Genomic DNA, 12221 nt, shown 5'->3' with positions numbered 1-12221 from the left:
GGGGGGGGGATCACTTGTGTGCTGTGTTGTGCAGCCCTGCAGCTTTGCCTTAAAGCTGCAGTGGCCCAATTAAGTTAAAATGGCCTGGTCACTAGGGGGGTTTAACACCGCAGTCCTCAAGTGGTTAAAGGCATTTTATTGATAAGGTGTAAGAATATCAACTTTGGGGAAACTAAGGAGAAAAAGTGAATTGCATATGGGCCTGTGTGTGTAATTCCTTATCTTAGTAGCTAAGCATTGCTGCAGACTACAGCTTTCTCCTAGGACAGTGGTTCCCAACCTTTTCCAGGTCGTGACACATCACGACAAACATTCAGATATCCGTGACACGTCACATCATGCCAAACATTCAGATATACATGACACGTCCCGTATGATAGAAATGAGGGGCTCAGTAACAATCTGCTGATGCTGCAGGCACAATGAGGGGCTCAGTATAATCTGCTGATACTGCAGGCACAATGAGGGTCTCAGTAACAATCTGCTGATGCTGCAGGCACAATGAGGGGCTCAGTGACAATCTGCTGATGCTGCAGGCACAATGAGGGGCTCAGTGACAATCTGCTGATGCTGCAGGCACAATGAGGGGCTCAGTAACAATCTGCTGATGCTGCAGGCACAATGAGGGGCTCAGTAACAATCTGCTGATGCTGCAGGCACAATGAGGGGTTGAGTAACAATCTGCTGATGCTGCAGGCACAATGAGGGGCTCAGTAACAATCTGCTGATGCTGCAGGCACAATGAGGGGCTCAGTAACAATCTGCTGATGCTGCAGGCACAATGAGGGGCTCAGTAACAATCTGCTGATGCTGCAGGCACAATGAGGGGCTCAGTAACAATCTGCTGATGCTGCAGGCACAATGAGGGGCTCAGTAACAATCTGCTGATGCTGCAGGCACAATGAGGGGCTCAGTAACAATCTGCTGATGCTGCAGGCACAATGAGGGGCTCAGTAACAATCTGCTGATGCTGCAGGCACAATGAGGGGCTCAGTAACAATCTGCTGATGCTGCAGGCACAATGAGGGGCTCAGTAACAATCTGCTGATGCTGCAGGCACAATGAGGGGCTCAGTAACAATCTGCTGATGCTGCAGGCACAATGAGGGGCTCAGTAACAAGCTGCTGGTGCTGTAGGCACAATGAGGGGCTCAGTGACAATCTGCTGATGCTTCAGGCACAATGAGGGGCTCAGTGACAATCTGCTGATGCTGCAGGCACAATGGTGGGGAGCTCAGTAACAATCTGCTGATGCTGCAGGCACAATGAGGGGCTCAGTGACAATCTGCTGATGCTGCAGGCACAATGAGGGGCTCAGTGACAATCTGCTGATGCTGCAGGCACAACGAGGGGCTCAGTGACAATCTGCTGATGCTGCAGGCACAATGAGGGGCTCAGTGACAATCTGCTGATGCTGCAGGCACAATGAGGGGCTCAGTGACAATCTGCTGATGCTGCAGGCACAACGAGGGGCTCAGTGACAATCTGCTGATGCTGCAGGCACAATGAGGGGCTCAGTAACAATCTGCTGGTGCTGCAGGCACAATGAGGGGCTCAGTAACAATCTGCTGATGCTTCAGGCACAATGAGGGGCTCAGTGACAATCTGCTGATGCTGCAGGCACAATGAGGGGCTCAGTGACAATCTGCTGATGCTGCAGGCACAATGAGGGGCTCAGTGACAAACTGCTGATGCTGCAGGCACAATGAGTGCAGTGGCATAGCTAGCATAGTTGCCCCAGTATAGGGAGTTTAGTTGCCTCAGTATAGCTAGTATAGTGCCCCAGTATAGTGCCCCAGTATAGCTAGTATAGTACCCCAGTATAGCCAGTATAGTGCCCCAGTATAGCCAGTATAGCACCCCAGTATATCCAGTATAGTGCCCCAGGATAGCCAGTATAGTGCCCCAGGATAGCCAGTATAGTGCCCCAGGATAGCCAGTATAGTGCCCCAGTATAGCCAGTATAGTGCCCCAGTATAGCCAGTATAGTGCCCCAGTATAGCCAGTATAGTGCCCCAGTATAGCCGGTATAGTGCCCCAGTATAGCCAGTATAGTGCCCCAGTATAGCCAGAATAGTGCCCCAGTATAGCCAGAATAGTGCCCCAGTATAGCCAGAATAGTGCCCCAGTATAGCCAGTATAGTGCCCCAGGATAGTCAGTATAGTGCCCCAGGATAGCTAGTATAGTGCCCCAGGATAGCCAGTATAGTGCCCCGGTATAGCCAGTATGGGTAGGTGGTGCCCCCCGCCCGTCCCCGCCGCTGTTATTACCTTAACAGTGTCCGCTCTCCCCTCTCCGGCGCGTGTATTCATTCAAGCAGCGTATCTCCCGGCTGCTCTGTGTGTGATGCGCAGGATGCAGGGCAGCGGCTTCCTGTAGCGGCAATATGTATTGCCGTTACTATGGTAACCGAGCCCTGCTTCCTGCGCATCACACACAGAGCAGCCGGGAGATACGCTGCTTGAATAAATACATGCGCTGGAGAGGGGAGAGCGGCCGCTGCTAAGATAATAAGGCGATCTGCGGGGGAGACAAGCAGGGGTAGCAAAGAGCGGCGACACATAGCTAGTGCTGCCGCGACACATAAATGTGTCACGGCACACCGGTTGGGAACCTCTGTCCTAGGAGATAATTTTTCATCTTCGATTTAAAATAACTTTCCAGCACTTTTCAACTAAAATAATAGCAAAAAGTAGGTAAAAAAGTGCTATCAAAATTATTTTGAGTATTTTCTTCCTTGCTGGTGGCTTAAAAGGCATTTTATTGACAAGTTTAAAATTATCACCTAGGAGAAAACTCAGGTGAAAAAGGGAATTGCATATGGCCCAAGATGTTTTGAATCAGGATAATACCATTTATTGGCTACTTTAAAAGAAAAACGGTAAGCTTTCAGCTAGTAAGCATTCTTCAGACTCAGAAGGTAGTAGAGAGATTTTTTTTGTAAATAGAAGTGTCATCCAGATACACACTTTCACAAGAATGATGGTGAAACAAAAATGGCCATATTCCATTTCCTTTAGCACTGGTCAACAATGTTAGAGGTCTTTATTATTATTATTATTATTATTATTATTATTATTATTATTATTATTATTATTGCAATTGAAGCTTTCCTTTTTTTTCTGTTATCATTATAGTACCTATTTTTTTTTTTCTTTAAAAAAAATGTTAGGTAAAATTTGTGAATGCTCTAAATTATTTTGAACCTACTTAAGGTTTAGTGATTCATTTTGTCGCTGTCAGTTTCTATTTCTGACAAAGAGTTGTAAATCATAGTGATGGATAGACTTTAAAGAGAGAGAAAAAATAACATGCATTTTATAATGTGGTATAATTCCCTTTAAACGCGGGTTAAGAACCAATTTTTTAAGTGCTCCGCCACCTTCTGTTATTCTCTTTGCTTTTTATGAAATGCTAAAATAAAAAACTGCTTTCACTGCTGAGTACGTGTAACTTTGCCTGAAATGATTCATGCTGGCACAATTTCCATATCCTAAGAATGGTTAAGGAGTTCTCATTTTATTTGGCTGAAGCTGACTGCCTAAGCTAAAATGCATCTCTTTGATTAAAACTCCAGAATTTCTTCCCCTTTTTTCTCTAGGTTAATAGAATTTCTTTAGTATGCAAATTCATTGAAATATAGCCAAAGCCATAGCTATAATAAGTGGACTCTAGAAGGCATGGCAATAATGATTTTTATTATCTGCTGCTCTGTAGTTCATTTTGCTGTCGCCTAATTGTATTCTACTGGTTCTTGTTCCTCTCCGTGCGCTGTCAATTATATGTTCTATATCAGTGTCTCTCAACATTTTGTTGGTATGTACCCCTTTTAAGACCCCGTACTCACCAAGTACCCCCTAGCATAGCAAACATTATCACAAGTACCCCTTGACAAATGTATATTTAATCGTAGTACATGATAATTGGTTCTAAACAATTTCTAAGCATTAACTATTGCCTTTAATTAGCAAAAATACTTATTTTTGTGTTGTTTAAATAAGATTTATCTTTTTCTTAAACTCTAAATTTGTTATTCTTGGTTAAATATATCAAGCCTGAGTACCCCCTGGAACCATTAGACGTACTCCCTGGGGTACGCGTACCACACGTTGAGAACCTAGGTTCTATATTAACAAACTTATAGTAATTGCAGAAAACACTAAAACTGCCTGCCTAATATTGTGTAGGTTCCCCTAATGCCAACAAAGTATTTCTGACCCATGTAAGTTTGTGAAGTCCACAAGAAGACCGCTAAAGGTGTCCTCTATTATCTGACATCAAGATATTGGCAGCAGGTTTTTTTAGGTACTGTAGGTTGTGTTGTTTGCTTTCTACATGCATCAGCTAACCTTGTGCATCCATACCCCATTCTGTTGTTCACTGGTTGCCCTTTCCTTGGACTACTTTTGGTGGGTACTAACCAATGCATATTGTGTGGGGTACAAGGCCTTCCGTTTTCTAGACCCTTGCAACTTCAATCCTAATGTCTGCCAATTTTCCTGCTTTCAACACATCACCTCCAAGACCTGACGGTTCACTTGCTGTCTAGTTATTATTATTATTATTATTGTTTTGATTAATTTATTGGTATACATATAAATACAAATGCGGGTAAATAATTCAGAGGTGGTAGTCAATAATACTTTATTGTGACAGTTGTACAGTATTTAAAGGGAACCTGTAGCAAAAAGTGCCCTTAGAGGGTACTTACCTCGAAAAGGGGGAAGCCTCTAGATCCTAAAAAGGCTTCCTTTATCCTCCTCAGCAGTACCCTTCCAATGGTGAGACCCCCAAAAGTCTCCATGTCAATGCATGTCGGAGCCTCATGCATGTGCGCTACCTCTGTCTCATTCAGCACTCTTTGGCAGTAGCTGGTCCAGTTATGGTTTGGCACTACTGAGCAGGTGCGGCTGTCTGCACCTGTGAAGTAGCATGGATCCGATCCAGCTTGACTATATCCGCTGGAGCCCAGCTGGCACTGTGGTAGTGCGCATGTGCACGGAGGCCACACTTTGGAGGTCCCAGTGGTGGACTGGGTCTACAGAAGGCGACTGGGGAAGCCTTTTTAGGATCCAGATGCTTTCCTCACCCGAGGTAAGTATCAATATATATGCATTACGAACCTCCCGGGCTTGCTTTAACAAAATATACAAGACACAAAAGGGAGAGAACCCAACCCTTATGAGCTTACAATCCAATATATCACAGCACTTGATAGCTGCCATTGCAATGAAATAATTTTAGTGTTTTAGCTGCTTGTTGTATATGTTCAGTCATGTTTTGTATTATCTGTCTGCAAACAAAGTAAATATGTTTTTGTTTTTTTATCAATGTTCCTTACTTTCTTCGTTTTTGTCTTTCTAGGTTGATTGAGCTTCTTCCATATATAAAAATTAATAACTACTGGGGTATGGCAAGCAAGTGCCTCGCATACAGTAAAGCTGCTGCTGACCCTTTTGTATATTCCCTCCTTCGTCAGCAGTACAAGAAAGTCCTTCTTAACATGGTCAACAGGATTCTAAAAAGAGAACTGTATCCTTCGTCTGGCTACAACAGCTCTCTGGACACTGAGAATGACTATTGTCTGCACAGAGCACATTAAGAAGACATCGTTCTGGCATCTCTAACTCAGCACAAGACAGAGGGTTGGATATTTAGCACCTTGGCATTAGATAAAATAATATTATAAGGCTTGAGGGTAGGGAATTCCTAACCTGTTTTAATTACAAAGATGGAGGGTATTTTGGATGATTGAAATAATCCATGCTTCTGCCATTGGTACCAAGCCAAGTCTTAAAGGACAACTGAACTGACTCTAATAATCCTAAGATAACATGGTAAATTATGGGGTTCTGATACTTACAGATCACCTGGTTTTAACAGGTCCCCTCAGTGGCACCCCATTCATGGCTCAACTGAAGATGTTTGAGAGGAAACCAAAGGACTGGTGCACGCTCTGCTCCACTCCACAATCCCTATATGTCTAGGCAGAAGGGCCGCTCATGCACGAATGAGGGGGAGAGCAGTGCAACAAAGGGGAGCCAGGTGAATCAAAGGAACCTATAAGTATCAGGACCCCATAATAGACATGTTCTCTTGTTTAGTTTAGGATTTTTGAGGTCAGTTCAGACGTGCTTTAAGCAATATCCACTTTTATATTTTGCATCTGTACAGAGGATAGATTGCAGGATTCATGCAGTACTTCTAATGATTTTGTGAGATGTAAAATGAAACGTAAGTCACTCTTAAGGTGGCCATACATGGTACAATTTTTAATTTTTTTTAGGATTAGATAATTTAGTTTGATTATTCCGTTAGATCAAATATAAAGATTTTTCCAGCATGTCCGATCAGATTTTTCTCGAAAAAACTGGATAATCGTTTGAATTTCTTGATCAAAAAAAAAAAAAAATATTTTCAGCTTTCATACGATTCGATCATTTAGATCGCATAAACGGGAAAATCGAATGTTTTTATTGTATAGTGTATGGGCACCATTACTCATCTACAGCTCATCTTCAGTACTTCAAATTTACGTTACAATACTTTAGGTAGTAAATTAATACTTCAAGATATACCTTACAAGTCAACTAATCCGCGGTTTCAAGAGGAAGGTAGGAGGACCACTAGACTACCAGGAAAATCTACTGTGGTGGTGCTTTGGGAAAGAAGTGGGGTTATTAGATTACCAGGGAATGCCTTAAAGGGAATGGGGACCACTACACTACCAGGGAATTGCCTTAAAGGGAAAGACTACCTCCCCCCCCCCCCCCCCCAAAAAAAAAAAAAATAGGGGAAACTCCACAAGACCCTGGAGTAAGCTATAAAGCTTTAAATAAGATGAAGGGACCCACAGCTCACTAGTGCAGTGCTATTGAGTCCCCATAGAGAAAAGCGTTAAATATTACAAATATTATTATTACTATGGAAATACTGTTTTGCTACCTCCTATAACCCCACTCAATTTTGAAGCCACACCCTGCATACTAAAGCATCTAATTGCACTTTCTATAAACCTTTTATTACCCCATTTACCTTTAGACATGATTTTATTATCACTGCAGTACTAGAAAAAAAGAGATATCATGTACAAAAATACCTTTATTTCAATAAGAAATATATTCAACATACATTGTACCAACCACAAAAGTAAAGTTTTATAAAAAATGGTATAAATAGCCAAATGTAGTTAATGTTTATTATCTATGGTAGCATTATTTGTTTTAAAAGCATAATAGGTGAAAACTGAGAGACTGCATTTTTTTCATTTTTTCTCTTTCCCTTTAAAGTGCATAGGAAATAAAATAAATCTCGGGAATAAAAAGCACCCAAAGAAAGCCTAGTTTGCCCCCAAAAAGATGTATATATCACTAAGGTATTATAAGCAGTGATAAAGTTATTGCTGAATAAATAGCATATGTAAAATATCAAAACTATTCTAAGGGGAAAACAGTTCTAGGTGTGAAGTAGTAATTTGCAATCTCTCTGTGGAAGTCACCAGTCATAAGCTCTATAACTGTGAAAACTTGTGCCCTCCAGGTCGTGCTACCTTATAGGAGGGTAAATGTGTCCCAGCTGCCACTCACCAGCTCTCCCAATCGGGAAGTAGGAGGTATCAGTGGTGGGAGATTGTGCAGGCAGTGGGGGTGAAGTTTAGACGATAAATTAGTGGTGCAGGCAGTGGGGGTGGCGTTTAGACAAGGAAGTTCTCAAAGAAAAATAGAGGCCTTTATGAGTTTCTTTGTCATGCTACACAATTACAGCAAGTCTAGTGGAAGGGAGATGAAGCCATATGATTAATAAACATTTTAGCTGGACAGGTGTTTAAAATGTTTTTAGATCTTTCTCTCACCACTTTCCATCATCAAAATTCCTGAGAGGTCCGCGGTTGTCCATCATACTGTTTTATTTGCATTCGTGTGTGATTTGGTTTGGAGTTGAGAAGCATTGATGATAACAATCCAAGTCACAGAAGGGCAGCTTTATCAAAACTGGAACAAAGCAGGAGTAGAATAATAATGCTAACATATTCAGCCTTTCTCCTGTCAGACTCAAAGCACTTGAGAGCTGCAGCCACTAAGGGTACGCTCAGTAGCCCACCTGTGGTGTTACCCAAGGACTCCTTACTGAATTGGTACGGGCTTCAGCCAGGATGAGGCGGTGTACCAGTACACTATTAAGCCACTAGACATGAAGTATCTGCTCAGAGCAACCAATTAGAATCCTTGATCTGAGTATCTGCTTAACCTGTTTTATGCCAACTTTCCTTGCACTGGTTTTGATAAATCTACCCCACAGATAGAACCTCTCTTATTATAAGACATTACAAGAAACCTTTCTCAGGTGGTGGATTTGAAATAAAGATATCAACATGCTATAAGTACTCCGGACTACATTTATTTTTCAAACAGGACAGGGTTGTATTAAATAAAGAATCAAAGTAGCCTTTGTGTTTGAAAAGCTGATCATGTTCTGCAGGGGTGGGACTTATTGCATGAGGCGGTGCTTACAATATAGGGGGTGGGGCAGTGTCACTAGAGCTGTGTTAGAAAATACCAAACTATGGAATTCTCCTGAAGACAGATGTGAAATTACCACCAAATATATGTGTGAATTTGATGGACTTTTGTAACTATGTAAAATACCACGTAAACAAAAAAGCAATCCATGGAAAAGACCCCCTGATCCTTGTAAAGAAAATCAGCAACGGCTTTTAAACTGCCAGTACTTTATTTATAAAACAAGAGGATTTGATGGACACAGTAATGTGTCTGTGTTTGTCGTGTATGATTAATATAGAATAACATTAGAACAGAGTACGTTATTTTTTCTACTTCATAGGCTGCAAAACACCCTAGCATTCCTGTTTTCCTTCGTGCAGCTTACTTTTATTGAGTAGATCTAGAGAAAAAGACGGTATCTCAGGCTTTCCCTGTATCTCCATCCTGGCTTTTCCATGTTCAAAATACAGACTCCAAAGAACGATTTATTCTCTCAAAGATCCGGTAAAATTGAATGTACTGTCATTGCATTTTATTGTATTTAGTATTATATTTGTACTTTTTTGGAATTTGTGTATACTATTCATTATAGAACTTTTGTATTGTATAGCAAATTAATTATTTGTTATTTATATAGATCTTATTTTGCACTAAAGTATATATTAAGAGCTTATAGTGGACCTAGCCTCCCAGTATACCTTTATTTTTTGAAGCCCTGTGTTAGTGGCCAACTAGGTAGTATTCGTTTTTAGAGTATGCTCAGTCTCCCACTCCCACTTGATCCAGTCATGACTTTAATGTAATTCTGAATTAAAGTACTGTATATTCCTGCGTATAAGACTGCTTTTTAACCCTTGAAAATCTTCTGAAAAGTTGGGGGTCGTCTTATACGCCGGGTGTCATTGATGCCGGGTGATACGCCCTATCCTGTTACCGCTTCTCAGATCTCCCTGCTGAGGGAGCGCAATCTATTCTTTCATACCGCTCTGAACAGGTAGACAAGGAGAGCTGACCAGTCTACTTAAGGAGAGTTGACCAATGCAACAAGTCAATTGACTATATACTGTTATATACTGGGTAACACATACAGTACAGCACCAGTATCTGTTCATACATAGCACCAGTACATGATTTTTTAAATTTTTATTTTAATTTGGTGTGCGTTGGAACAGGGGGTAGTCTTATACGGCGAGTATATCTCAAATGCTATATTTTAACTGGAAAAATTGGGGGGTCGTCTTATACGCTGGAATATACGGCAGTCATATTTATGGAGTGTTCAGCTTGCCTCTTCAATAAAGTTAAGCTGAAGAAATGAGGCAACTTCAAATTATGGTATGATGCTATTTTTTATTTTCTTTTTTACTTGTCATCACTTAAAGCGGACCCAAACTAAACATTTTTTTTAAATCAAAATATTTAGTTGCACCACTCTGACACATACAAAGATAAATAAACACTCCTTCCAGCCTATGAGCATTTCAATTCATGCTTTTCACCCTTCTCTTTTCATAGTTAGGGTTATAAAGGTGGCAGCCATTAGCAATTCATCCTTTGCCGGACACCGGTAATTTTAATTTGGGTCCACTTTAACACTGAAAGAGGATTTAAAGAAGAACTCCAGTGAAAAAAACATAATGAAAAAAAGTGCTTAATTTGTACAATAATTATGTATGCATAAATTATTTAGTCAGTGTTTGCCCACTGTAAAATCTTTCCTCTCCCTGATTTACATTCTGACAATTATCATATGGTGACATTTTTACAGCTGGCAGGTGATGTCAGTGGAAGGAGATGCTGCTTGCTTTTTTGGCAGTTGGAAACAGCTGTTATTTCCCACAACACAACAAGGCTCCAACAGTGTGATGTCAGAACCCTGGTGCTCACAGGACACTGTGGGAGAGGTTTCACCGCAATATCAGCCATACGAAGCCCCCTGATGATCCATTTGAGAATAGCTAAAGATTTCTTGTGGGAAAGGAGGTATCAGCTACTGATTGGGATGAAGTTCAATTCTTGGTTACGGTTTCTCTTTAAAATGGGCTTTAAAACATGTCTTTGGCCTAGAAAGTAAGCAGCTCAGCCTTTTAGTGGTGTGATAATAGCCCTAAGAACCCAAGCTATCATGGGGGCCTGTGGGGTATTGGGGGCACCTCCATCCTTCCCATTGAATGCACTCCTCCTCCCTCCCCATCTAGTGCAGAGTAGGACAGGGTGCACTGTCGTATTTACTGACTCCACCCCATCTCTGGTCTCCTCTTCTTGCGCTGTATGCTGAAATCCTCCGGCTCCCGATGTGCATCACATGATCAGGAGCCACAGGATGTCCGCATAGAGGCTCCCAGCAAGAAGAGGAGACCAGAGACAGCGTGGACTCAATAAATATGACTGTGCCCTCTTACACCCTGCACTACTCTGCATAGGAGGGAAGAGGGGTGGAAGACTACTGCCTACCACAGGGGGGGGGGGGGAGGAGGGGTTGGATCTGTCTTCAATCAGGGTGGCCCTCAATAATCTTTCTGGGGGCCCTGAATACCATGGAGAAAAGTACTTTTGGGATACCCTGGTATACCAATTTCTGATGAACAGACTGGCTGATGTTGATAACATTTCCAAAGGTAGGAAGGAAGTTCAGCAAGGCAGATTTATTTGGTTGCAGCTGCTTGAATTACCTCATTCCTACTGTTCAGACTGAAAATAGGAAGGCACAGGCAGTATTTGTCTGAGAAGACTGCAGCCTATAGCACAGCCTGTCTGTGCAGGAAGTGGCCAGATTCTGTGCTCCTGATAAAGAATTTTACAAGTTATTTATTTTATACTGCAAGTGTCCAGGAGCTCCAAACAAGGCTCAAAAATTAAAAGCTGGTGTGCCAAGGTCCTCACCCCGGTACCTGGGGGTCACAGTAATGAGTATTCCACAACGGACCAGCACAGGGGCGTAACTAGACATCACTGGGCCCCCCTGTGAAACCTTGGATGGGGCCCCCACCCCCCTCGCTTTCTGCACAGAAAAACTGAGGACCAATGTGTTTTCCCCATGCAGATAAAAACATTTAGACTTAAAGGAAACGTCAGGCAATCTATGCTACCCCCAGATCTACTTACCCGGGGCTTCCTCCAGCCCCTTGCAGCCGACAAGTCCCTCGTTGCAGCTCTGCTCCCAGTATATACATACACACACAGCTGTATTATTTTACTGCATGAGCGCACATGCTATATGGAGGAACAACAATGACATGCTGAACGTAAGATATATTATTCACTGTAACGTTGGCAAAACATTCAGAATGTCACTGATTGTTACTGTTATTAGGGGATCTCGGACTCCATGGGAGACAAAAAGCTCTCAATGAGGCAGCAACAGTCAGACATCAATCTCCACTCCATTGTGTTGTAAAAGTAATTAGAGGCCATAAGGTCATTAGCTTGTGTGTGATAAGAATCTAGGAATCCTTTTGCTGAAAAGGGAAAGTGGTACAACCTTACAAACAAAGGAGTCACATTTTGAAAAAAAGTTGTAATCTAGTCATCAGAACTTTGCAGCAGTGAGAGACAGGTGTTTTTTACGAACCCTAGGGAGCAGGGACAGTGTACAAATTCCAAAGTGTGTATGAGTCCTTATCTGTGTGCTGGACACATGCAGTCAATATAACAATGGTGTGAGAGCAGAATACGTTTTTTTTTCTAAATGCCCTTAGCTGTCAGTCTCTCAAACTTTTC

General features: G+C 42.0%; 1 protein-coding gene across 1 annotated transcript in view; it reads left to right on the top strand.

Moving 5' to 3' along the window:
• Nucleotides 1–6258, top strand: part of LOC137545724 (G-protein coupled receptor 26-like) — an 88680-nt gene extending 82422 nt beyond the window's left edge. Inside the window, exon 3 of the mRNA XM_068267266.1 lies at nucleotides 5365–6258. Coding sequence (XP_068123367.1) covers nucleotides 5365–5602 — 238 coding nt within the window. The 3' untranslated portion in view covers nucleotides 5603–6258. The remainder of the gene's footprint in view (nucleotides 1–5364) is intronic.
• The last annotated feature ends 5963 nt before the right edge of the window (nucleotides 6259–12221 follow it).

This window comes from Hyperolius riggenbachi, chromosome 1, assembly GCF_040937935.1.
Source record: "Hyperolius riggenbachi isolate aHypRig1 chromosome 1, aHypRig1.pri, whole genome shotgun sequence".
Classification (NCBI taxonomy): Eukaryota; Metazoa; Chordata; class Amphibia; order Anura; family Hyperoliidae; genus Hyperolius; species Hyperolius riggenbachi.
This window is presented reverse-complemented; position numbering and strand designations above follow the sequence as displayed.